We start from the raw sequence: 26,011 nt of genomic DNA on the forward strand, positions 1-26,011 counted from the left end.
TGGAAGATGGGGGAGCCCAGGCATAGCCCAGCTGCATCTGTGTTTCTCTTAAAGGATCTTCTGAAATCAAGGCTTTGTCATCCTCATTTCCTCCATTGCTACTAGCCCTTTTGCTCCCTCTTACTGGCTGTATGTCCTTGGGCAAATTAGTGAACCTCTGTGAGCTTGGCTTTGTAATCTATAAAACAGAAGTGATAATAGTACTTACTTTACAGTATCAACTGAGATAACCTGTGTAAAGTGGTTGGCTTATGGTAGTCCCTCAAAGATTTAACTGTTTGTGAGAACAGTCTTTTATGGTGGATCCCCAGTGTGTGAGAGAACATTTACTTCTAGAAATTTTATTTACGAATTTACTTTTTATGAATAGATTTATTTATTTAGAAAGGAAATATTTATTTGGTTCAAACAAATAAGAGGTTTGGGAAGGGGAAGGGTTGAATGAACCTTAATATATAGTTAAAGTTAAGGTCTAAATGACGTTGCAAATAACTGCATTTTACAGATGATAGAAACTTACCTTTTAAGTGTTAATATTTTTAGTATTTAAACAGTGTAGTTATTAAATAGTCAACAAGAAACATTCTATACCTATGACAGTGGTTATCACAATCTAGAATTATGTTTCTCCTACTACTCAGATGATATTACCATTCCACCTCAAAAGGTTTTCTGTCCATTTATTCTAAATATAATAAATGTAAAAAGACTTAACCAATCTGACTCAAACAATGAGCAACAGAATCAAGATTCATAATCACCTTAATAGAATGAAACCAACAAAATTGTTTTAACAGAGTTTAAAAAATACATCCTGACTTCCATTTAAAAAAAAATCTATTGCACTGGCACAGTGGGGGAGAACTTGGATTAACAGAAATTCCTGTGAAGATGATATTGGTGTTTAGTTGATTGCACATTCTAAATGTAGAAGTATCAAGGACTCTGTGTGTAGGAGATGTCATTTGTAAGACAGGGATGTATATATAATCTGTGGAGCATCCAGAAAAGGGCAGTGGTAACCTCATTATGGTCTTCAGAGTTGTCATGTGGAAAGTGTTCTTTCTGGCACCAGAAAGCAAGCATTTCCAATAGGTGGAGGTTGCAGAGAGGCAAATCCTGACTCAGTTGGAGGGAAGCATCTACTTTAATCAGGTACTATACTAATTTATACAAAGAAGGTAGTAGTGTTCACAGTTTTGCAGAAGGAAAAGCTAAGGCTCAGAGTAGTATCAAGACACAATTGCTTAGCACAATTAAATGGACTGTCTCTAAATTCTCTTTCACTAGGAGTGAAAGGTGGGATGATCATTTCCTAGCAATATTGGAGAGAGATTTCTGCATTGGTTGGAAGGTTAGATAAGGAGACTTCCAAAGTCATTTCTAATGCCAAAATTCTTTGATTCTAGGACATCTTTATTAAATGGCATTGTGAATCAAATGTAGTTTCTTTTTGACTCATTGCCATCACTACAAACATAGACTCATTAATTTGGACTGAAATTATGAGCTTTTTATGCAGCTTTGAAGAGTTGCAGGCTACTGTTCTCAAGAAATCAGAAAGCAGAGACGTACTAGTCTGTGTGTTATAGCTTGGTCTCCTCTGTTAGCCGCTACTTCTTCCTTCCATTATCAGTGCATCCTAAGCTATACTCCTATCTTATTTTATGCTTACTTGTCTGGTCAGTGACCTACTGGCAGCTGTTTCTCACATGGTGTCAAGCATGTGCGCATTGTGACATCTATTTTCTTAGAGACCTTTTTATTCAAGGGTTGTGGTATGTTTCAGAAGACTGGGGCTGCCAGATGCCTGACCAGAATGGAGAAAAAGCTGGGTCTTTACCTGCTTTTAGGTAGTGACTTGTCCCAAGGTTCTAGCAGCCTGATGATTACAAGCCCTGTTCTTTCTTTCCAGCACCTTTATCACACTCTTTCCTGGACCTATGCCCCTAACCAGCAAATCCCAGCCACCAAAATCAGAGAGGGGAATTCAATCCTGGCATTGTTTTTACTGGAGGCAGAGTAGCCTCCCAATGTGTATTTAATACAGAAAACCTAACTCTTCAGGGAACCCACATACTCCAATGCTGACATACTCAAACCCTTGAACAGGAGAAATAAACCTGGAAGAGGGGGTGTGGCTGATCTAGTAGAGATACTTGTGTTTGCCAGAGGAGAGACTTCGAGGACAAAGGGAGTGGAGACATAATCTTCTGTGCTGTGAGCCTGGATAACGGGAATTTAACTTTGCTTTCATCATTTGGCAAACTAACATGGAATATCTTGGGATTCTGTTGTGAAATGCTGAACTCCTTGGATACACTGGATGCCCTTGTACTTGGGGGGCTGCTATAGTGGTTCTCATCTTACTTATTTGAAAATGGGTAAGAACATGAGAATTTCATTGTTTCTGGGCTGCCCATATGAAGAGTCAACTACTCTGTTTTGAAGGTTCTACAGAAACTATCCCCCACGTGTCTGAGTTCATAACAGTTTCTCTGTGGTAGATAAGAACCAGTTGGAGAATAGAAAGTACATTAAAGTGAATAGGTTTCATAAAGATCAATTCAGTCAGAGGGCTGTATGAAGGGGACCTATTCTAAGGTCTGAGGAAGGGTAGCCAGAGAGGAGAATCCAACTGGGTATGCCCCATGGAGAGTACAATTTCAGATATAAAGGCTCAGTATCAGCAGGTAAGGGCTAGGAGGAAGGCCAGGACTTGAAAAGAGTGACAATTAAAGGGAAGGGCAAATGGGTGGGAAGCTCAGCATCAGCCTAAGTTGATAATCAGATAAGGGGCACCAATACTGAAGTATACCTAAATTAACAAACCATACTATATAACTCATATTTGATTTATATATCTCATAATAATTTTAATTTGCTCTGTTTCATGGTGGTAAAATATATATCACCAAAGACCCCATTAGCCACTAAAAACAAGATGATTACTCAAATGACTATAAAGTAAATTAGACCTGAGATCCTCACCCCTTAGTCATTCATTTGTCAATTTGTTTATCCCCTGGAGAAACTGAACTAGTTGGAGCCACCAGGAACAACTGGCAGCTGAGAGGAGGCATCCTACTGAAAATGGGGACCTAAGGTTCAGCATTCTGAAGCATCAGATACCTCTTACGCTGACTTGGATCCCAGAACCCTGAAATGTGGCTGTTCTCTTAGGACAGTGCTTTCACTGCAGCTCTCTCAAGGTGGTTTTTTTTTTTTTTTTTTTTTAATTTTTTATAGCTACTTTATTTATTTATTTCTTTATTTTTGGCTGTGTTGGGTCTTCGGTTCGTGCGAGGGCTTTCTCTAGTTACGGCAAGTGGGGGCCACTCTTCATCGCGGTGCGCGGGCCTCTCACTATCGCGGCCCCTCCCGTTGCGGGGCACAGGCTCCAGACGCGCAGGCTCAGTAGTTGTGGCTCACGGGCCCAGCTGCTCCGTGGCATGTGGGATCTTCCCAGACCAGGGCTCGAACCCGTGTCCCCTGCATTAGCAGGCAGATTCTCAACCACTGCGCCACCAGGGAAGCCCTCAAGGTGGTTTTTTCTCCCACAGTTCTATTACTGGTCCTAGAGATGGGGTAGATGGTCTCCTTGCTTCTTATTACTTCTTGCAGACATTTCTCCCTCTGCTTTCCCTTAAACCCCCCCAGCTTTGAGCCTCATGCCATCAAATTGTATCAATTCTGTCCCTTCACTGTTGCTATCATCTACAAAATCTACAAGCCCCTGGGTCATTCCCCCTCAGTTTTCAATAAGTTTAGCTCTTGGCTCATTTCACTCCCTCCAACACTACTCCAGATTTAATTCTTCGTGATTTAATTATATAAATGGATGATCCTTTCAACACCCTGACATATTGGTTCCTTGAATAAACAGTCTTCCACTGATTTTATCCTCTACCTTTCCCTGCCATTTACTCCGATGGTCATACCTTAGATCTTGTTATTACCAGAAACTATAACCCTTTCATGATCTCAGGCTCATGTATCTGACTGTCTGACCACCAGCTCTGTCTTCCAGACATCTCCTAGCAACTTGATTGCAACACTCCCTTGATTATCACCTTTCATTGTCCCTAACCTGAGTTTCTCTCCTCTCTTCATAAGCAACTTATTAAATCCCTGGGTCAATGGATATAATGATTCACCTGCATATACTTTTAACTCAGTTTACCTTCTCTTTTTGTCACACTCACTTTGCAAAACCACAATTCCAGTCAGAGCCAGCTCTTTGCCTACCCCTGTGCAGCAACCATACTGACTGGCCTCATTTTAAACTCATGTCCATAACTCCCAGGCCCTTAACACCACCCAACAATCATATTCCCCTAGTCATTCACCTTTTTTATTCTAGATCAGGGGTCTGCCACCTTTTTCTGCAAAGGGCCGGATAGTAAGTATTTTAGGCTTTTCAGGTCATACAGTCTCTTTCACGACTACTATAATCTGCCATTGTAACAAGAAAGTAGCCAAAGGCAATATATAAGTATTGCCTTATATATTGCCATATAACTCATAAAATTTGAATTTTATGTAATTTTTACATGTCGCAATTTAGTATTCATCTTTAGGTTTTTTCCCCCAACCATTTAAAAGTATAATAATTATCCTTACCTAGAAGACTGTACAAAAACAGGATTTGGCCACGGGCTCTAGTTTGCTGAGCTGTGTTCCTAAGTTATTTCACACCTTCTCTTTTATTCTCAAGTCTCTAATACTGCCTTCTAATACTGACAGATGATGGCCTTGCTTTCTACTTCATGCATGAAATAATCAGAACATTCACCACTCCTACCACATCTACCCTCTTACCAGCATCTCTATGCATGAATTCAGCTTTCCCTTCTGTTACTGTGTTACCATAGCACAAAACCAAAATATTGTATAACTTACTGTGTTTATTGTCTCCCCAACTAGAATGTTAGTTTCAGGAGGGCAGAAAGTTTTATCTGTTTTACACACTGTTGTACACCAAGTACCTAGAAGAGTGTTTAGCATGTAGTAAGCGCTCAACAAATGCTTGATTGAACATTGGCTACCAGACCAGCAGGCAGGAGTGTAGAGAATTTTTCTCTAGAGAAACTTACCTCTCCTTCCAAGAGAAAGAAACTATGTATCTTGGCAGTTGATCTTGAGTGCCCTAAGTGGTTTTTTTTTCAAACTTCTTCGAGAAAACACCCACAATAAGAAATCCCCATTTTATGGAATTGACCCAGTACATAATATGTACATATGATGTATGTGTGTGTATGTGAAACCAAAGTTTCACAAAACAATTTCCTTTTTATGTGTGATGTATTCTGACATAGTATTTTCTATTCTGTCTTTTGGGAAAAAAAAGTTTGTAGCAAGTGATTAAATTGATTTCACAAACCACTAATGGGTTTGCAACCAGAAGTTTGAAAAATACCACAGTGTGTTCTACTAATCACAAGCCCTGTCTACGTACACAGAGCTTCCAGTCAGTTTTCTAATGCCTAACTCTTGCATGCGAATAGATAGCCAAGGATCTCCAGACATTTAAGGAAAGCTTCTGAGAATTCCCTGGCTGTCCAGTGGTTAGGACTCTGTGTTTTCACTGCCGTGGCCTGGGTTCAGTCCCTGGTCAGGGAACTAAGATCCTGCAAGCTGCATGGCATGGCCATAAAAAAAGCTTCTAACAGAAAAAAAAAAAAAAAAAAAAAAAACACACAGCCACGAAACAAAGACTGAAATACTCAAAACATTAAAAATATCGTCAGAGAAATAAGATGCTGTATTCCCAGATGGAACAGATTGCTATTTAAAAGGGGGCGGGGCAGTCAAGAAAGTAGTAAATTTAAAACAGGATAACAGAAATGTAAAAATTCAAAAGAAGAGTTGGAAGATAGAAGTCTTTCAGAAAAACAAAAAGAGGTAGAAATGGGGAAGAAATGATAAAATTATTCAATTATTCTAGGGCAAAACCTGTGCAGTAGGCTTAAAGAATAACTAGTCCAGAATGAAGGAGTATGATGAAGCCTTGGAGGGTTGTCTTCAATTAAAAAAAAAAAAAAATTAAACTGATAGGCTACCTGATGTGTTTGAAAGTATTGAGAGGAGAGTTTGGGATAAATTAATTATAGATACTTGAATGCTAAATACTTAAGAAACATGGAAAAAGAGGCAATGGCTAACTTCAGTCAAAAAAAGGAAATGAAATCATATTATGCTAATTTATTCAACCGTGAATAAATATGTACACAGTTATAATAATGTAAGGAATAGTGATTTACCTAAGTAAGATGATATAGATATATTGAGGGATGGAGGATGGAGAAATAATACATGTGTTTATGAGAGGACATTGGAGTGTAAGTACTTATTTATAAGTATTATAAATAATAGCTATTATAAATAATAGCTTATTTCCTATAGCAAGAAGTAAAATAACAGCCCAGACTGAAAGTATTATAAATAATAGCTATTACAAATAATAGCTTATTTTCTATAGCAAGAAGTAAAATAATAGCCCAGACTGAAAAATCAAGAACTAGTAGTACAAGCATGCTATTAAGAAATAGGGAGATAAATCCCAGAAGAGATTTATCTTAAAAGATAAGAAAGAAGTTGTCTCTGGGGAGCAGAAATTCAGAACGTAGAGGGCTGGGGTAGGGTCATCTGCGAAGTACCATCTGATATCTTTAAATGCACTATACTGGGGACTTCCCTGGTGGTTCAGTGGTTAAGGCTCCATGCTTCCACTGCAGGGCGCACAGGTTTGATCCCTGGTCGGGGAAGTTCCGTGTGATGCGGCCAAAAAAAAAATGTACTGTATTGATAAAAATAAAGATGAATACAAGTAGTATAGTTTTTCATTTATTTGAAAATCTTAGCAGTCAGAATGGAGGAACTGTTTCCCTTAGGTATTGTAAGATATAAGACACTGGGAAACCAAGAATACTGATTTAGCACCCTTCTGAAAGAAACTTTAAAAATTCTCCCTGCTTTGGTACTAAACCTTGTGTTGCTTTGTTATTTTACAGTCTCCAGTAACTTGTCAGCTGTTGCTGATAACCAGCATCTCTAGGAACAGAAAGATGTAATTCTGGCCTCATACATTGTTGTTACCATGGTGGGAGCCAGCAAGTATACTTATGTGGCTTTACAAGTAGCAGGGGGCAGAAAATCTTACTACAGGGGGCTTAAGTAGGAGGGAGCACCCTGGCAATGCACATGGTAAAGGAGAGGGCTCACATGAGACATTCCCAGGGTATGCTCAGAAGAACTTCTGTATGTCCTGCTGTAACTGGAGACATGATCCAAGGAAACCATCATATTGATGCTGTGCATGACTCCATTTGTTCTCCTGGACTGCTGTGGCCTGGGAAAGTGCTGAGTAGATCAGAAAGGATGAGGTGGAGAAAGAAGACTGGGGCATCCAGAGAACTATTTGAGCACTGGAGGGAAAAGGGGTGAGGGGACTGCAGACAGAGCTAGCAAAACCTCGGTCCCAGATACATAAATTGTCACTTCTGCTTCCTAACCTTCTGACTTCCACACTTAAATTTAGAGAAGAGTCTTCTTACTCTTCTGACCATCCCCCACCACGGAATTTTTTAGGCCTTACAAAGAAGTGAGAGGGCGCATACCTGGTAGGAAGGTGCACCTGGACTTGTCACTCCTTAAGTGGAATAGAGTAAGGAAATGTAGTCACAGGGAAGCAGGGAAAAGAGTGGGTACTCACTAAGGCCAGTCTTGTCTGTAAACAGAACAACTCTGATGTGACCTGAAGGTCTAGGAAGACCCTAGGACAGAAAATCTCCCCTCTCCTGCCTACTATGGTGCCCAGATCCCATCTGCACTTCTTTGGGCATCTCAGCATTGCCCTCTCATGGTCAGAAAGGAATAAAGTAGGAATTCAACTAGGTACCTGATTCTTGGAGACTGACCAGAGGAGCCTCTCCCATTCCTTTTCTCTTTTCCAGGTCCCCACAAACATTTATTGGTTTTTACTCTAGCCCAGTCTCCAGGTACAAAGATAATGAACAAGGCCCCTGCCCTCAAAGAGTTTGCAAAATTTTGATGGAGGTTGGGAGTATAGAGGCAGATATGAAAACATAATTTTATCCTAACGGGTTAAGTTAGGAAAGAGATCTGCACAAATACAGATGGAAGTGCACCTAAGGCAGGGAAGGCTTTCTAGTTGAAGAGACCCCTGACCTAAGGGGAAAGTAAGAGTTATCTAGGCATGAGCAGGGCAGAACAAGAACTGACTCCTCCACTTCCATTGTGTCACCTGGAATTACATTCCTTGTTTAGTGACATATATCCCCCCAACCTCAAACCTTTGGCGCTAGCTGTGCCAGTTCAACTCTGCCACCCCTCTCCTTACCCAGGCCTGAGTTTTCATTCAGACTCTAGCCAGGCAACCAACCATCTTATTACAGTCACATTCTACTCATGGCAGCCACAGCCTATATTCTAGAACAGCTGTGTCTAATATAAATATTAAATTTTCTAGTAGCTACATTTAAGAAGTAAAAAGAAACAAGTGAAATTATTTTAATAACATTTTATTTAACCTAATGCATCCAAAATATTTCAACCTTAATATAAAAACATTATTGAGATATTTTATGTTTTTCATATTGTCTTTGAAATTCAGCATATATATATATATTTTTTTTTTTTTTTTTTTAATTTTTGGCTGCACTGGGTCTTCATTGCTGCACGTAGGCTTTTTTCTAGCTGCAGCGAGCAGGGGCTACTCTTCGGTGCGCGGGCTTCTCATCGCGGTAGCTTCTCTTGTTGTGGAGCACGGGCTCTAGCTGCACGGGCTTCAGTAGTTGTAGCACACGGGCTCAGTAGTTGTGGCTCGCGGGCTCTAGAGCACAGGCTCAGTAGTTGTGGCGCACGGGCTTAGTTGCTCCGTGGCATGTGGCATCCTCCCGGACCAGGGCTCGAACCCGTGTCCCCTGCATTGGCAGGCGGATTCTTAACCGCTGCGCCACCAGGGAAGCCCAAGATTCAGTATATTTTACACTTACAGCATGTCTCAATTCAGTCACACTTCAAGTGCTCAATTGCCACATGTGGTTAGTGACTACAATGTCTGACAGTGTAACTCTAAAATTCTGCCCAGACTGAGTGTACTTGGTGAGGCACTATTATATATTTCCTCTAGGTCTCTGTACCCCGAGCCAAGGCCCTGAGAACAATTTTGAAGAAGAAAGGGAAGGCCTGTGACGTTTCAGCCAAAGAGTAATCACTCCCTTCAGATGCTAGACTTAGACAACTAACCCAAAACTGATCTCAAACTTGCTGATAAGACAGCTTTTAGCAATCACAAATCCACAAGTGCTTCACAGTCAGACACATTTGATCCCTGGTGTCTCCAGATTGTCCTCTGGCCAGCAGGACACCCGCTAAGAAAACGTGATAATTAACTAATGTTAACAGCATCTTCAGAAGGCAGTCTGGAGGGGTCTTGTTGAAAAATCATCTAGTCCTGCCATTCTGGTTCTGGTTGGGACTGGGAACCACTTGCCATTTGGGACTGAAAGGGGCTAAAAATATTTGGCGTAGCATCAGACACCTTGTGTTAGAGTCTAGCATCAACAAGAATCACATGGGAGAAAAATATTGAGAAAATTCTGTCCGTTAATTAAAACATTTCCACAAACTAGGAAAAGACCACCTTTTAAGTTTCGCTTAGAGAAAGGAAACACGAGGTGTTCCATGAAAGCAGAATTTGAAATCCATAGGTAAGAGTTCAGTCACCTCATACTGAGACCAGAAAAGGGAAGTGTTTGGACCAAGGTCATTCAAAAAATCCGCAGAGGTTGTGATGAGCCCCTGCATCCTTTCCACTACAACCCCACTGTCCCTACTAACTGAAAAATATTTTAATTGGAGACACTGTGCCGTCTCCAAGGTTCTCCTAAATTACCCTTCAGGATGACCCGCTCTGGGAAGGATGGGTCAGCCCTCCCCGACTTCTGACTTAGGGGACCAGCCACCCTGCATAGGATTGTAGCGCCGCGATCCCCCACGTTATGGAATCCTGGACGGAGGAGGCTACTAGGGCGGTTCTCTCGCCAACTCCACACCTTCCGGAGCCTGGCCTGGCCCAGCCCCTCCGCTGTTTTCCAGTTCCTGGCGGCAGGCTGGGCTTAGGCGGTCAGCCCCCCATTGAGAGGCAAGCGGGGAGCCCCACACGGAGGCCACACCCAAGGAGGCAGCTCACAGACTGTTAGCAACTTCGCGGGGAGTGGGGTCCGGGATGCGAGTGGGCCGCAGGTCAGTACCCAAAGTGCCAGAGAGGACCTCTCGACCCTCTGACTGGGGGTGGGCTTCCCGGAAAGCGATGGCTCGGCCAGTCCCATACCTGTCCCCACGCCTCGCACCCGCCCCGCCGGCGCCGGCCGGGACGGGCCGCCTCTCAGCAATTCCGGGGCTTATTAGGCTCACTCTGGGTCCGGCAACGAACTTCTCCGGCCTCGCAGGGGTCGCTCGGGCCCTGCACCCCCCCCCCAACGCTGACAGCCCGGGCTTGCTGCGGGGTGGGTGGGTGGGGGTCTCCCTGGGCGGGAGGACCTGCTAGTGCACTGGCGGCCCACAGCCCCGCAGCCTCGGTGCCGGGGAAAGATGGTCTGTCACCTCGAAGCTCCGCCGGACCCACGCTGCGCCCCCGAGAGGCCGCCTTTGCTCCTGGGGCACCGCGCAGCCTCCCGGCCTTCGCACCGGGAACCGTTTCCGGGGCGAATGCTTTTCGTAGCTGACCCGGCGCGGCCCGTGACGCGAGCGCCCAGACGGAAGTGCGGGCTGAGGAGCCGGAGCCCGAGCCGGAGCCCGACCGAGAGCAGGTCTCGGGGGCTCCGGCTGTGGGGACTGCTGGCCCTGGCAGCGATGGCGACCCTGTGGGCCGGCCTCCTTCGTCTCGGCTCCATGCTCAGCCTGTCCTGCCTGGCGCTCTCGGTGCTGCTGCTAGTGCAGCTGTCGGACGCCGCCAAGGTGAGTCCCGCCCAGCGCTCGCCCCAGACCGGAGCTCCTCCCCTGCCTCCGGCCTTGTCCACCTGCGTCCCACCCAAGTCCTCTCCCAGCCCTGACAGCCCGACCCCTAGCTTCTCAGCCCTGGCCGACTACCACCCGGAACCCTCCCGACGGCCAGGAAGCAGTCCAGCCCTCCCGCTCCAGCTGTCTGACGGTCCCCGCCCGCACCCCTCCCACCCCCGGAGCTGACACCCCGCCCCAGCTCCACCCGGCCCTGACGGCGCCCAGAGTCGGGACAGCATCTCCGCCTCCTTGAATTTCCCTTCCCAGCCCCGACAGCACCCCCGCAAACTTGACAGCTTTTCCAACTCTAAGAGCCTTTAACTAACTTTATACGCTTGAGCTCTGACAATCACCGCCGCCCTCCACCGGCTTCACAGACCACTGCCCCAATTCCCCAGGCCAAAATGATAGGAAGCCCGCATCTCACAGCTGTCTTCCCTCAGGAACTAACTCCTCTCAACTCACCCCTGAACAGATTCCCTTCCCACTGTGGGAACTTGCTTCTCCTGTCAGCCTTCCTTCTCAATACGACCTACAGGAGTCTCTCTCACCAGCCTCATATCCTCACCTGGCTCCCTCCAGGACCTCCTGGCCCCTTTCTTGCCTTCTCTCTTGTTGATAATTTAGTGGGTAAGGGAGGATCCAAACTACAGGAGAGGTGAGGTTGTGGCCTTCTCCCCTGCTCCATTTCTTGGCCCTTGTGGTCCCCCTCATGCTGCTATCTAGTCCCCTTCGTGCCCATACCCTCCAGACCTGTCCTTGATGAACTACCTCATTACTAGGGAAAACAGATGGCCTGCACATTAATGTGATGGGAAAACAGAATGACATTTTTCTTTTTTAAATTGGAGCTTTACTCTATAATACCTTTAAATATAGGGGCTGGGAAAGATGGGTGACAAGTATACAGATCAGGGGGGTTTTGGTCAGGGGTTCTTTTTTTTATTGAAGTATGTAGTTAATTTACAATGCTGTGTTAGTTTCAAGTGTACAGCAAAGTAATTCAGATTCTTTTCCATTATAGGTTATTACAAGATATTGAGTATAGTTCCCTGTGCTGTACGATAGATCCTTGTTGTTTAGGTCAAGGGTTCTTTTTGAAATCTTCCCTACTTCCCTCCAGAAACAGGGACAGCAGCAAGTCTCCTGACTTTCAAAACACTGCTGGCACCCTCTGCATATCTTCTGTGATCACTCTAAGTGGTATATTGTAACCATGTACTTGTCAGTCTCCTTTACTTGGGCATGTCCTAATTATGGGCAGGAACCATGTCTCACGCTTATCTGAATCCACCTCATTGCACACAAGTTCTGGCACAGGACAAATGCTCACTTAAGTAGTTGCTCAGTAAGTAAATGAATTACCAACTCTGCCAGATATACCACCATATATAGGAGCTTTGGACCTGGTCCTCTGGAGACTAATGAGCTGCTGCCTTCTCAGATTAGATTCCCCTTTGCTGGGGAAGGATCTCCTACTCCCTCTATTCATAAATTTAGTCACCCCTTCCTCCACTTCTTGAAACTTGCTTTATCAGTAGTTGTCCTCTCTGTCTCCCAGGGATTAGAAGCAAAGTTTCCTGGGAAGGGTAGACCAAACTGATCTCAGCTACACTCACACTACCTCCCTTATGTATTGGGTTGGCCAAAAAATTCGTTCGGTTAGTGAACACGTTCAATAAAGCTCTCTGTGAAAATGAAGAATGTGTCTTTTATTTTTACTTTAAACCGAACGAACTTTTTGGCCAACCCAGTACTTCCTTTCTAATTGTAGCTGAGTGCCTCCAAAACTTCATGCCTTCTATAGGACTCTGGCCCAACCCATTTTATCCATATCAATACCTTTCTACCAAAGGGTAGAAGGATGGTGAGTAGAAGAATTGTGATTTGTGAGTAATTTTTAGTTTGATATTTCCCCATCCTTCTGTAATCAGCATTCTTATCTGCAGGCACAGCTGTCTGTCTACCTCGTCTTTCTACTGGCAGGTAGATGGTGATAACATTAGCACAATTTGATTGTCATGTGACACAAAAATGTGATTAACAAGTCACAGATACTAGATGTTATTTCAAAATAATTTTATGTAGTATATAATAATTCATTAGCATTACCAATGGCTTTTAAAAACTTGTATCTCTCAAAGTTATTTAAAATTTTAAATGAATGGTTTTAGAATACTTGGCAGGGGATGCTTAGCAAAATGTGTAAGTTGCAGTTTTTAAAAATATTGATGATAAACTGTCAACAAGTTTCTATTTTGGTTATAGAATTCTGAGGATGTCCGATGTAAATGTATCTGTCCTCCCTATAAAGATAATTCTGGGCGTATTTATAATAAGAACATATCCCAAAAAGACTGGTAAGTATTCTGGATTACTGAATTACCTGTCAAATGTCTTTCTTTGGTTGTCACTGTTAGCCCTGGATATTCATCCAATGTATTGTTTTCTCTTTACGCAAAAGTGTTGAATTCCATTTCTATTTGAAAAGGTGAGAGTAAGGCCCTGAGTGCATGATGTAGGCCTAAAGGAATGTAGCCAAAATCCCCAGGCAGGGAGGCTTTTACACTGGGATGGGGCTGAGTTTGTGGCACCCAAACTACCCATAGCTACCCTTCTGTGTCCCCTTAAATTTTGGTCCTCCCTCTTGCTTCTCAGTGGAGGGTAAGCAAGCCTCATTTATCTGGGTCAGAGTTTTTACAGTCTGTAGGTTTTGATGATATATTGCCAGGTATAGGAGGCTATGTTTAAAAGTGTCAAAAAAGGCTCAGGAAGGAATGGGAATGAGCCATGGATATCAGAGTTTACCAGTTGGTGTGCCATTAATAGGTTATAGGTGCGCCAAGTCATTGATCCCTTCAGCCCTTGGCACATAATCAGGCAGGCCTGTGATGACTGGGATCCTGACTAGCTAGCCACCAGCAGCCTTCTCTGTTTATCCCAGTGGACCTTACAAATAATAGCTTTTTCTACATGTGCCATAAAATGATTGGGAAGCAGTGGTTTTGTAGCAGGATAGGTGGGCTCCTTGCCCTGGACTGGGACGTTTTAGGGTTTATAATGGAAGATTGCCAGGATAGGCCTAGAATAAAAATAGCTCCAAATGTTCCGTACTTTCACGTGTACCCTATTTCACAGCTAAATAGCCCCGAAAGTTTGAAAGCAGAATTAAATTCATTCTGTTACAATATTCCAAGCTGACTTTGAGTAAGAAAAGGCAGGCTTTGAGCATGTTTAGCTTTTCTGATGTCGTTGTCTGTTCTTCCCATGGTGTGCATTTAGGTTCAATCCGACATGTGGTAAGTGTATTCTTGAGAACTTCTTGTGAGCTTTCGTGTTCTACTTTAAATTGTCTCATACTACAAAGTGATTTAGCTATTCTTCTAGGTTTCGTATTAGGAAGTTACTTTATATGAAAAGAAAACTCAAATAAGTTATTCCTATAAATTTCCCAAATATATTGAGCACTTACAATCAGTTTATTCTATTATCAGTAATAGAATATGATGCCTGTTACTTGAGTGGCAAATGAACTCACTATTCAAGTGTTTAGCACTAATCTTTTCACTGACTTTTTGTTTCTCCAGGTTCACAGAGAACCGTATATCATTTATCCCTGGTTATTGGTGAAAATAGGGAGCTTTGAAAATAAACAGTTGAAAACAAGCCTTGCTTTGGAATTTTTCTTCCCTCTCTCCCTTGCTTCCTTCCTGCAGCTTGGCCTTTTACTACGGATAGGTTCACAGATGTCACTGAAAGTTTTTTAACTGGCTTTAGAAGGGTAGGCATGTTATGACTAATCAAGATGTTATGGCTTTCCGAGGCTTCCAATATCTTATCTGACCCTATATATATTTTTACCTCCTGGCCTCTCCATTTTGTCCAGTTGTTAGCTTTAATTCTTCATTGACCTATACTGTCTAACTTAAGAATAATTTGAGTTCTCTGGTTTGTGTTTGAGGTGTGATTTGAAGCTGATAATGTCCTCCTTTTGGCACTAGGGGGAGGTGTCGCCTAGTTCCTGAAGTGGTTGTGTTCTGTGTCTGGGTTCTGCGTTTACACTGAGTGGCCAGCCAGAACCAACCTTCCTGGTTCCTCTCCCATCCTGCACAGCACTCAAAATCTCCTTGTTATTAAACTGTATTTGTACTTCCAAAGAAATACTCAACACTTAGATTCCCAAGTAATTCTTAAGTATTGTTACTAAGGCTTCTGAAGCTGAAATAGAAAACTAAGTAGGAGATAAGTCTCATTTTCCTGAGGTTCAGAGAGATACAGGGGGGCTGTCCTAGGAGGCAGGAGCCCTGGATTCTGGTCCTTTTAGCTATTAATTTACTCTGTGACCTGTAGAGGTGACCTCTCCGAGAGTGCTGGGCTGGATGACCTCTATGATTATGAGCTAGATGCCCCTGCAGTGAGATTTAGCTTCCTCTGCCTATATTATGCCTGTATCCAGCTGGATACATTCCTGGTCTTCTGTACATTTGGAACAAATATCACACACTTGTATGGTGTGAGTTGTGGGACCTTACTCTTATTTGAAATTCTATCAGTTGAGACTTATTTTTTCATTACTACCTTTGTTAAAATTAAATTACCTGTTAAGGAAAACTGACTGAACTTTGATCATTTATGCCATTTTGGGTTTTCTTTCTTATGCCACAGCTCAGAGGGAACAGAACACAAAAAAGTACGTTCTGATAGGGCAAAGGGAAAGAATCAGCCTGGAGCATTGGATACCCTCAAGAAGGTGGGTGGAGTGAGACAGGATGCTGTGGTAGAGTTCTTGAGGCAGCCAGCCATGCCTAAGGGAGAGAGGACAAGAGGGAGGGAAACTGCCCAGCAGCCAGCAGGAGGACAGCAAAGCTTTGCCTGCCTTTGCTGAAGGTGATCAGGGTAGTGGGCTCTTAATAGCTGGGGAGAGTAAGAATTTAATTATTTCCTAGACTTGACAGATTTCTGGGAAAAAGATTTTTTGGATAGGCTTGCTTTTTCATAAGCCATAAATAAGTGACCTGGAAAATGGGGAGAAAATAAACATCCAACCACAAAAACATTCAGCCTTTTACTATTTTTAGGTACTGTTGCCAGGTAGTGTTTTCATTTTAAAATATTTTTGTTGTCCTAATCCTACTTCTCCATGCTTTTTAGATAGACTTTTGCTCATTAAGAAAAGTAATTGTTTCTTACTCTGGTGTTCAGCTTTCAGAGTTTCATAATTTACCAACTGTTAGGATTAGCCATTCATATACCACACTGTGGCAGTTTAGATGATATTAGTTAATTCATAAAAGAGGTAATCTCATATTTGAATAATGCTCCAGGTCACTTTAAATCATTTAAAGCAGTTTTACTTGCTAAGTGAACAAGTCTAATATGACTTGATCTGCTAAGTAGTTTTCAGTCCCATTTGGGATTTTTCAAGTGCATTTTTAACTATAAATAGCACTTTTGAAAATAGCTGCTACATATGTGTCTTTATGGTCTCTTAGACTGTTAAAGCTTACCAAATTGCTAATATTGAGAGAGGAAATGATTTCCCTTCCCTTACTGATTATTTGTTCCTTATATTCATTCTTTCATTGGGAAAGTTCAGTGATTATTCTGGATTTCAGGAAAGGTTTGATCAGTGCAAGTAGAAAATCCAGCTAGGTTTAGGCAGTATTTTATCTTTGTTTTTTCAGTGATTGCCTTCATGTTGTGGACCCCATGCCTGTGCGGGGGCCTGATGTAGAAGCATACTGTCTACGCTGTGAATGCAAATATGAGGAGAGAAGTTCTGTTACGATCAAGGTAAAAAAACAATAATCCATCTTTTCTGCTTCTGGAACAGTTTTTGATGGTATCTAGACAAGAAAGAAAATTTTGGACATTTGAATTCTATTTAGTTACCTAAACTATTGCTCTTCCATCCTCTTCCCAGCACCCTCTTACCCCCTCCTTTCTCATCCCCAGCCCGCACCCTAAAAGGATCAATGGACCTGCTCTCCGCCTGTCTCGTAGAGATGCCTTGTGCCTTAATTAGGATACCTTAGATAGATGTGATATGTGAAATGGCACAAAAAAAGCCCTGAGTGTAATTTGCATTTCCCAGAAAGACATTCCAGCTTCTCTGCGGGCCACGTATACCAAAGATTAGTGAGAAAGCAGGATGATTAGACCTTCTTCTTCCTGCCCTCTCAACCCTTAGAAAAAGTTATATATAGAGTGACTGCTCTATCCTAGAAAACATCACTTCTGGATTTTAAGATTTCCTTTCTTTATCTTTTATAGGAAATGGAATGTAGATCACTCTCATCACAATTTGGACCTCTAATGAGTTCAATTACTTTATTATGGTGGCTCATAGTTCTTCTCCCCAATTTTTTTATATGGAGGTCCCCATTCCTGTTCCCCCCCCCAAAAAAATACCTTAGGGGAATCTGGGGTGGTCAGCTATACCAGTTACAAAGATTCCTGTTGTGATTGACCCTGCAGGAGAGCTCTTGCTCCAGCAGTGTACTGTCCCATAGAGAAATCATCACTGTGCTTTTTTATTTTTTAACAAAATTTTTATGTATAATTTCCATACCCCAAATGTCACTCATTATAAGTGTACAATTTTATAAATTTTAGCAAATTTAAAACCAATTTTTACAATCCAGTTTTAGGGACTTCCCTGGTGGTCCAGTGGTTAAGACTCCGCACTTCCAATGCAGGGGGCAAGGGTTCAATCCCTGGTCGGGGAACTAAGATCCCACATGCCCCGTGGCCAAAAGATAAAAATAAGTAAATACTTTGGGTATTGGCCCTGATGACTTTCTAAAAAAAAATTTTAAAAATAAAATCCAGTCTTAGAACATTCCCATCACCCCAAAAAGATCCCTCATAACCATTTATAGTTAATCCCATTCCTAACCCCAGCCCTAGACAATCACTATTCTGCTTTGTGTGTCTCCGGATCTGGACATTTCATGTAAATGGAATCATAAAATATGTGGTCTTCTGTGACTGGTTTCTTTCACACAGCATAATGTTTCTGAGGCCTCTTCATGTTGTAGCATGTATCAGTACTTAATTCCTTCTTATTACTGAATAGCATTCTATTACATGAACATACCACATTTTGTTTATCCATTCATCAGTTGATGGACATTTATTTCCAGATTTTTACTTTTACTCTTATGAATAATGCTGTCATCAGTATCTGCGTACATGTCTTTGTGTGGATGTATGTTTTCCTTTCTCTCTGGTAGATTCCTAAGAGAGGTAAGTTTATATTTAATTTTTAAAGAGACTACCAGGTTGTATTCTAAAGTAGTTGTACCATTTTACATTCTCACCAGTAACATATGAGGGTTCAGTTTCTGTACATCCTCGCTAACATTTGGTATTGACTGTCTTTAACCGTAGCCATTCTAGTGGGAGGTGTCACACTGTACTGCTTGACACCGCACGAATTAAGATCTCAAGAAAATCATGTGCCTAAAATGTATTTTTGTGTATCTAAATTGATCTAAAGCAGTATGCTGTTGAAATTCATCTGAATTACATTTTCTGTTAGGGATCCTAACAGAAAGTGGTCTTGACTGCAGTGCTGTTGAATCTAGGACACTGTATTGAGGGTGAAAAAAGAGAACTACTATGCTAGCAGTGGTGCAAATGATTAGCAGTAGGTGAAGGTGGAATTTGAAGACTCGTGAAAAGATCCCAAAGGCAAAATGCTTTCTTTCCTTTTTTTCTATAAATAATACTTTGATGAAGAGTTGAGTTTATTTCTTATGTTGGAATCTGGTTTGTATAGAAATCCTATATGCTTAACAGATAGATCAGTCTTCACTATGGCTTTAGCATTATTATACAAAATTCAGATTTTTTGGCTTGAACAGAGATATAACTTATTTTCAATTTCTTTTAGGTTACCATTATAATTTATCTCTCCATTTTGGGCCTTCTGCTTCTGTACATGGTATATCTTACTCTGGTTGAGCCCATACTGAAGAGACGCCTGTTTGGACACTCACAATTGATACAGAGCGATGATGATGTTGGGGTAAGTTCTTAGCATGCCCTAGCTGTTCAAAGCCAGTCTCTGTCATCATCTGATATAGAGTGCATGTGAAGAGTAGTTACATAATAGATGTCCATATCTGGAGCAGATCCTCCACTAGAGAACCTAAAGACAGTTCTAATATTAGTGTATGTCTCTTTATGAGGAAATTGCTCTGTAAAGCCATAAATTTGGTGGTTAGACCGATGATCCTTGGTGAGTGTGCTGTACAAGGCTTTGCCTTTCACTACCAAGGGCATAATTTTCATCGCCTTTTACTGCTTACATTGAGAAAAGCATCGGAGATAGTCTTCTTCCTAGGCTCCTGCCTGAACACCTTCCCTGTCAACATCACCAAATATTTTAAAAGGCAAAGAAGCTTTAGTGAAGGGAAGCATGAAAACCATAATGTTCTTTACTTAATGAAGTACAGCTTGATAACCCGCTGATGTTTTATATTTCCTATTTTCCTCCTTCTTTAAAAAAATCTGTGCTCTTTAGAGAAAAATAAAACCATCACTCCTGATTCTCTTCCTATCTTTAAAACACATTCATATTTGTATATATAATTAATATTACTTCACTCAAAACTTTTGAGAAATTGACATAGTCCACAAATTTGTTATTCAGTATGGCTTAGAGAATTATATTGTTTGTTTTGTCATTATCCTGTTTGGGTTTGTTTCCAAATTTTCCACTATTTCATTATTACATATATAATATTCTTTAGAAATTACTTTTTATTTTGGATTACTTTATTGAACTATGTTTCTTAAAGTGAATAAAATTTAGTAGAGTTTCAAGAATCAATTCCAAAAGCCAAAGCCAGGATAAAGCCTTGCCAATCACAGTCAAAAGTCCTTTTACTCTGGAATGGCTTGTGGACCCATTGGTAAAAGATGAGAAAGGGGATCCTGAATGAATGGCTTAAGTTATAATTACAGAGCCTGCTTGTCTCATGAATATCGATATTGAATACTCAACTTAATTTGAGCAAGATTTCATTTTTGTTTTGTGAAGAACTTTCATAGAAATACCTCTGTTTGCCTCTTTTCCCCTTGCTTCCTTTAGTAATTCAACCAACACATAACAAGTAACTTTTCCATATCAGGAAGGATTAGAGTCTCAAATACTATTCCCATGTTAATTTTCATTAACATACAACATTTCCCATTGACATTTTGGGTCAGATGATTGTTTGTTGTAGGGGGCTGTCCTGTTCACTGCATGATATCTAATAGCATCCCTGACCTCTGCCCACTAGAAGCCTCATCCCAATCATGACAATCAAAAATGTCCACAGACGTTGTCAAATGTTCCTGGGGGTCAAAATCACCCCCAGTTGAGAACTAGTAACATATGAAAACGTTATGTATCAAAGGCCACCTGAACCGTTTCATTATAGGCACAGAGACAGAAACTCTGACTTAAACTACATCCCTTATAGCATTAAATATCTGGTTCCTGATTTTAGGGATAGACAATATTAATGTAATACACAGAACATAAAAGAAATGGATGCACAAATGTGTAGATAAAAACATGTAGGAAAGGCATTTGATGGGACCATGTGCTTAGTAACCATTTTGTTCACCAGTGATTGATTCTGTGAGCATGTCGATCATATGAGAACATTGTCTTGAGAGGCCTGGCTGACTTTTGGATGTCTGTTAAATTGATTCTGGGCAGAGAGAGGTTTTCTAAACACAGGTATGAATTTATGGTACCAACTCTGTTCAAAAAGAAGTTCAATTTAAATTCCTACAATTGTTGCTAATCCAAGATGAGAGTTCTTCACTCTGTATGTGCCTTTAAACATGCTTTTGTTAAATTCTCAGTTCAATTCTGTTTTAATTTTTTCCATTTTTGTTGAGTGTAGAGCACTTTGAATCAAGTGAGAGTTAGCACAAATAGTTAAGAAGCTCACTGCAAGTAGTCACAATATTTACTGTATTATATATCCATGATACATCATTGCTATTATCAAAGCATTACATTAAAACATATTTTGTATTTATTGTAATTTTATCAGGTGTAAAAAGAACAAACATATATAAAGGGTAAATCTCTATTTGCATTCTCCCGGCATCCATGACTATGAGCAGCTAGTTCAATCTTGTTCTGATAGATGGAGAATAGACCAAAAGGATTAACTGGTTTGTTTAGTCCTTTAAATTTGTTCCTTAAGAAGGTGTTTCTCCCCCTACCTTGAAGAGTAGATAACAAGACTATGAAATTGAGAAACACTCTGCTGGTAAAGTACATTCTTCTTCCCAGTCTTGTTTATGTCAAAACAAACCAATGGTAATAATGTTTTATATACAAGTTCACTGAAGCACCATATTCGGATAGTGTCATTTTAATCTACCTGAACAAAATCAGTGTGTTAAGAAAATGTGACACCAAGTCAAGTTTAGGGGAGCTAAGACTTGTGCTTGTGCTCATTTGTTAGATGACCTTGGATCAGTTTATTTCCTCATGGGAAATAAAGTAATCCAACAACATTAGCCACCTTCCTTTTTCCTAACGTTCTTTCTTACATCTTTGAAACATTTGAACTTTGTGGAATTGTTTATATTATTTTCATTTGTAAGGTTAAAAAAAATAATGGGGTTTGCACAAGATATTACCTAAATTAAGTGAAAAGTTGAAGCAATTTTGGTAAAGAAGGCAGGGATAGATTCTTTACAGAAAACTCTTTGATGTCTTTGAAATGTCGACATTATATAAATATCTTGCTCTAAAAAGAAGACCAGGTGTTATAACGCTGTTTAGTTATAGTTTTATATATATAGTTATGCAGTTATGTATAGCTTTCCATAGACACGCTGACTTCTGCCCTGGGTGTATAATAGAGCTTTTGCAAACATGCAAAACAATATTGTTTCTTTCCGAGAGGCAAAGTTTAAGAGGTCTGACTTGTGACTTGTATCCTATGTTGGAACATTTAGGAGCTTTGCTAACCCAGGTTCAGGAAAAAGAGATCAAGGAAAAGGCAAACAAAAGCAATAAATAAGTACTGAATGCCTTTTGTCATTTAGGCAGCTGTGTTTATATCTCATTCATAGATAGATTAGCATGGTGGTTTCCTGTGTAATGACTACAAACATCAGTGGCGTTGGTTTACTTTGACCAGGATAGGTTCATTTTCTACACAGATACCTGGGTGACCCTTCAATGGCCTCTTTCCTAATGCAGCAGCTAACATGGAAGCTACTGTGTGCTCAGCAATGAAAGATTCAAGTCTTTACCAAATAGAAACGCTGAAGTAATAATTCCTTACTGTCCTTAGCACTAGAGGGTAATTGTAGCACTTGAGCTATGTCTCTGTTCATTACAGATTGGGGAAGGGGGGAAATGTAGGTGTTGAGGGCATAAGAAGAGATGGAAACCAACCAAGATAAGATGCAGTCAACTCATCTCCCAGGAAGAATGTGGCCCCAAGCTGGCAAGTAACAATTCTAATATAATGGGAGTCAGGAAATTAAAAGATAGGAGTTTCCTCAGCCACAGATTAGCTATATAGTATCGAATAAATCAAGGAAAAGCCCTACTTTCTGTATCTAACATGTAGATATTAACATGCAAAATAGATTTTCTTTCCACCACTCATCAAGAAGGGCTTCTCTCTAACATAAATGACCACTGTCTTTTTCTTGATCCCTACTTCTTAAGGGAATGTCTTTGGAAATGGTGACTCACAGGAACTTTGCACAAATACCTCCTCATCGCTTATTTTACTTGAACCAACTATTTCTGTAGTTGAGTTCATCCTGCTTCTGGCAGTTGAGTGCCTAAGAGTGCTTGGCCAAATTAGATGGTCTGTTTGAAAAGGCCAGCTGCTCCTATCTCCGTGGCTGGATAACTGCTATCGTGTGTGTGTGTTTTACATGGACCATGCCGTCTGATGTTCTCCATTCCTGGACTTTCAGGATCACCAGCCTTTTGCAAACGCCCACGATGTGCTGGCCCGCTCCCGCAGTCGAGCCAATGTGCTGAATAAGGTAGAGTATGCCCAGCAGCGTTGGAAGCTTCAAGTTCAAGAGCAGCGAAAATCCGTCTTTGACCGTCATGTTGTCCTCAGCTAATTGGGAATCGAATTCAAGGTGACTAGAAAGAAATGAGGCAGACAATGGGAAAAAATTGATTGAGTTTTCCTGGGTTTTGTTTTAATGCCCTGTTGATTTCACTAACTCTTGCTGGAAAATTCAAAACTAGAAACAAAAACATGCTTGGTATTTTCTTTTCTTGTTAATGTATTAATGGAGGCGTTTTTTAAAGCACACGCCTCAAACAACGTTAGCCTTTTCCTGTTTATGACTTTTACTAATAAAAATATGTCTGCCTGTAAATTATCTTGAAGTCCTTTACCTGGAAAAAGCACTCTCTTTTTTACCACACAGTTTTAGTTTGGTTTTCAAGATAATTTTCAGGGGTGGTTTTTGTGTGGTGTTTTTTGTTTTTGTTTTTGGCAGAGAAGGGGAGGGATATGTGGGAAGTGCTTAACATAACTTTTCTCAAGTCACTTTACTAAACAATCTGTTGTAAATAGAGTTTGCCTTTTATTTTCAAGTTTCATTTATATTTTGCAGTCTGCCAGCCTCATCAAAGCCCTGACTTACCTATTTGAATTTTGCACTGACTATATTATCTGGACATCTGGTTGGCCTGTGGCTGTACTTCATGGTAAATTGGATCTGAAATGCCTGGTGGCTCTTCACAAGATGCAGATTTTCTTCCTGTACTGTGATGTCTGATGCAATGCATCTTAGAACAAGCTGGCCGTTCGCTAGTTTACTCTAATGAATAAACATAGTCTTCGTGTGTGGTCTTTCTCGTCTTCTTCTTCTTTAAGGATGAATCCTAAGGACTTGGACACTTGCAATAAAGAAATTTTCTTTTAAACCCAAGCCTCCCTGGATTGATGACATACACATATTTGTCAGCATCCCCAGTCAGGTTGAGAGGCAGCTGTTTGAGCTGTAGTGTGTACAGCTTTGAACTAGTACTGGAGTTCCAGTTGCCTCCCTCTGAAAGGTATAGCAGTTATTGGATAACTGGCTTTTTTCTTCCTATGTCCTCTTTGAAATGTAACAATAAAAATAATTTTTGAAACACCTACCAGTGTATCTATGTCTCCTAACTTTTCTCTCCTCCCTCTTTTGCTGTATGATTAACTTGAAGATGCAAAGATAATTTGTACCCTGTTGTAAGACTATTGTTTTATACCAGTCTAATCATAAAACACTGGTAGTAAATTATCTGTGTGTGGGTGTGGGTGTGAGAGAGGGAGAATGTATGGGTACTTAGATGGGCCTCTGAAAGTATACAGATATCATTTTGATAAACGGATTTAAAATGCATGAAGGAGTATTCTAAGAAATTTTTTAACTACATTAATTTCATAAGGATGAGATTTTAGGAGCCGTTAATGCATTTTTTGGTTAGTGAAAAGCACTTTTTTTAAACCCCAAAATCTAACCTAAAATTATTGATTTTATTGTTAGTATTAAAAGATATAAGTTCAACTACAACGAAGTGAAATTTATTCCAGGTATGCAAGGCAGTTTGAACATTTGAAAATTAATGAAATCTATCACATCAACACACTCAAGAAGAAAAATGACATGATCTTATCAATAGATGCAGAAGGAGCATTTGACAAAATCCAACACCCATTCACGACAAAAACTCTCAGTAAACTAGGAATAGAGGAGAACAAGACAAGGATGTTCTTCCTCACCACTCCTTTTCAACATCATACTGTAAATCCTAGCTAATGCAATAAGACAAAAGGTATACAGATTGGGAAAGAAAAGACTGTCATTGTTTACAGATGACATGATTGTCTATGAAGAAAATCCAAAAGAATTTTTTAAAAAACCTGGTACTAGTAAGTGATTTGACTATAGCAAGGTTGCAGGATAGAAGGTTAAGATACAAAAGTCAATTGCTACCCTACATAATAACAATGAACAAGTGAAATTAAAAACACAATTGCCATTTACATAAGTATCCCCCCAAATGAAATATGTATAAGTCTAACAAAATACGTACAAAATGTATATGAGGAAAACTACAGAACTGATGAAAGAAATCAAAGAACTAAATAAGAGATTCCATGTCCATGGATAGGAAGACAATATTATCAAGATGTCAATTCTTCTCAACTTGATCTCTATAGATTCAATTCAGTCCTGGACTTCCCTGGTGGCGCAGTTGTTAAGAATCTGCCTGCCAATGCAGGGGACATGGTTCGATTCCTGGTCTGGGAAGATTCCACATACCGCAGAGCAACTAAGCCCGTGCGCCACGACTACTCAGCCCACACCCTAGAGCCCACGAGCCACAACTACTGAGCCCATGCGCCACAACTACTGAAGCCTGCGCGCCCTAGAGCCCGTGCGCTGCAACAAGAGAAGCCACTGCAATGAGAAGCCTGTGCTGTGCAACAAAGAGTAACCCCTGCTTGCTACAACTAGAGAAAGTCTGCGCGCAGCAACAAAGACCCAATGCAGAAAAAAAAAAAAAAAAAACAATCCCAATCAAAATCCCATCAAGTTCTTTCGTGGATATCAACAAACTGATTCTAAGGAAGCAAAAGATTCAGAAAGTTAACACAATGTTAATGAAGAAGAACAAAATGGGAAGACTGACACTACCTGTTTTCAAGACAGTGTGGCACTGGCACTGGCAAAAGAATACAAACAGATCAATAGAACAGAATAGAAAGCCCAGAAATAGGTGCACACAAATATACTTAACTGATCTTTGACAAAGTAACAATGGGAACACGGAGAAAAGTCTTTTCGGTGAATGGTGCTGGAACAACTGGACAGTCAAGTGCAAAAAAATTAAGCTAGACCCAGGCCTCACACCCTTCAAAAAATTAATTCGAAATGGATCATAGACCTAAATGCAAAACAAAAAACTACAAAACTCCTAGAAGACAACATA

At 40.9% G+C, this 26,011-nt stretch overlaps 1 protein-coding gene across 3 annotated transcripts; it reads left to right on the forward strand.

The window, feature by feature from the left end:
• The first annotated feature begins 10,575 nt into the window (after positions 1–10,575).
• On the forward strand, positions 10,576–24,173 carry TMEM9B (TMEM9 domain family member B). 3 transcript variants are annotated; one of them, XM_007172800.2, is made up of 7 exons: positions 10,825–10,983; positions 13,294–13,385; positions 15,691–15,775; positions 16,710–16,818; positions 18,923–19,057; positions 22,987–23,160; positions 23,647–24,173. In XM_007172800.2, exons 2-6 carry the CDS (start codon positions 13,304–13,306, stop codon positions 23,140–23,142), a joined length of 567 nt encoding a protein of 188 aa, XP_007172862.1. In that variant the 5' UTR covers positions 10,825–10,983; positions 13,294–13,303; the 3' UTR covers positions 23,143–23,160; positions 23,647–24,173. The 3 variants fall into 3 exon arrangements, with proteins under 3 accessions (XP_007172861.3, XP_007172862.1, XP_007172863.1); XM_007172799.3 differs by lacking the exon at positions 15,691–15,775 and having other exon boundaries at positions 10,576–10,983; XM_007172801.2 differs by lacking the exons at positions 13,294–13,385; positions 15,691–15,775 and having other exon boundaries at positions 10,858–10,983.
• The last annotated feature ends 1,838 nt before the right edge of the window (positions 24,174–26,011 follow it).

The sequence above is a fragment of the Balaenoptera acutorostrata genome, chromosome 9 (genome assembly GCF_949987535.1).
Source record: "Balaenoptera acutorostrata chromosome 9, mBalAcu1.1, whole genome shotgun sequence".
Lineage (NCBI taxonomy): Eukaryota > Metazoa > Chordata > Mammalia > Artiodactyla > Balaenopteridae > Balaenoptera > Balaenoptera acutorostrata.

Excerpts from the sequence above, each read along its gene's own strand:
- TMEM9B (XM_007172799.3), top strand. The coding sequence starts at position 10,618 with ATGGTCTGTCACCTCGAAGCTCCGCCGGACCCACGCTGCGCCCCCGAG. Across the intron at positions 13,386-16,709 it reads AACATATCCCAAAAAGACTG|TGATTGCCTTCATGTTGTGG; the intron begins GTAAGTATTCTG and ends TTGTTTTTTCAG. Across the intron at positions 19,058-22,986 it reads AGAGCGATGATGATGTTGGG|GATCACCAGCCTTTTGCAAA; the intron begins GTAAGTTCTTAG and ends CTGGACTTTCAG.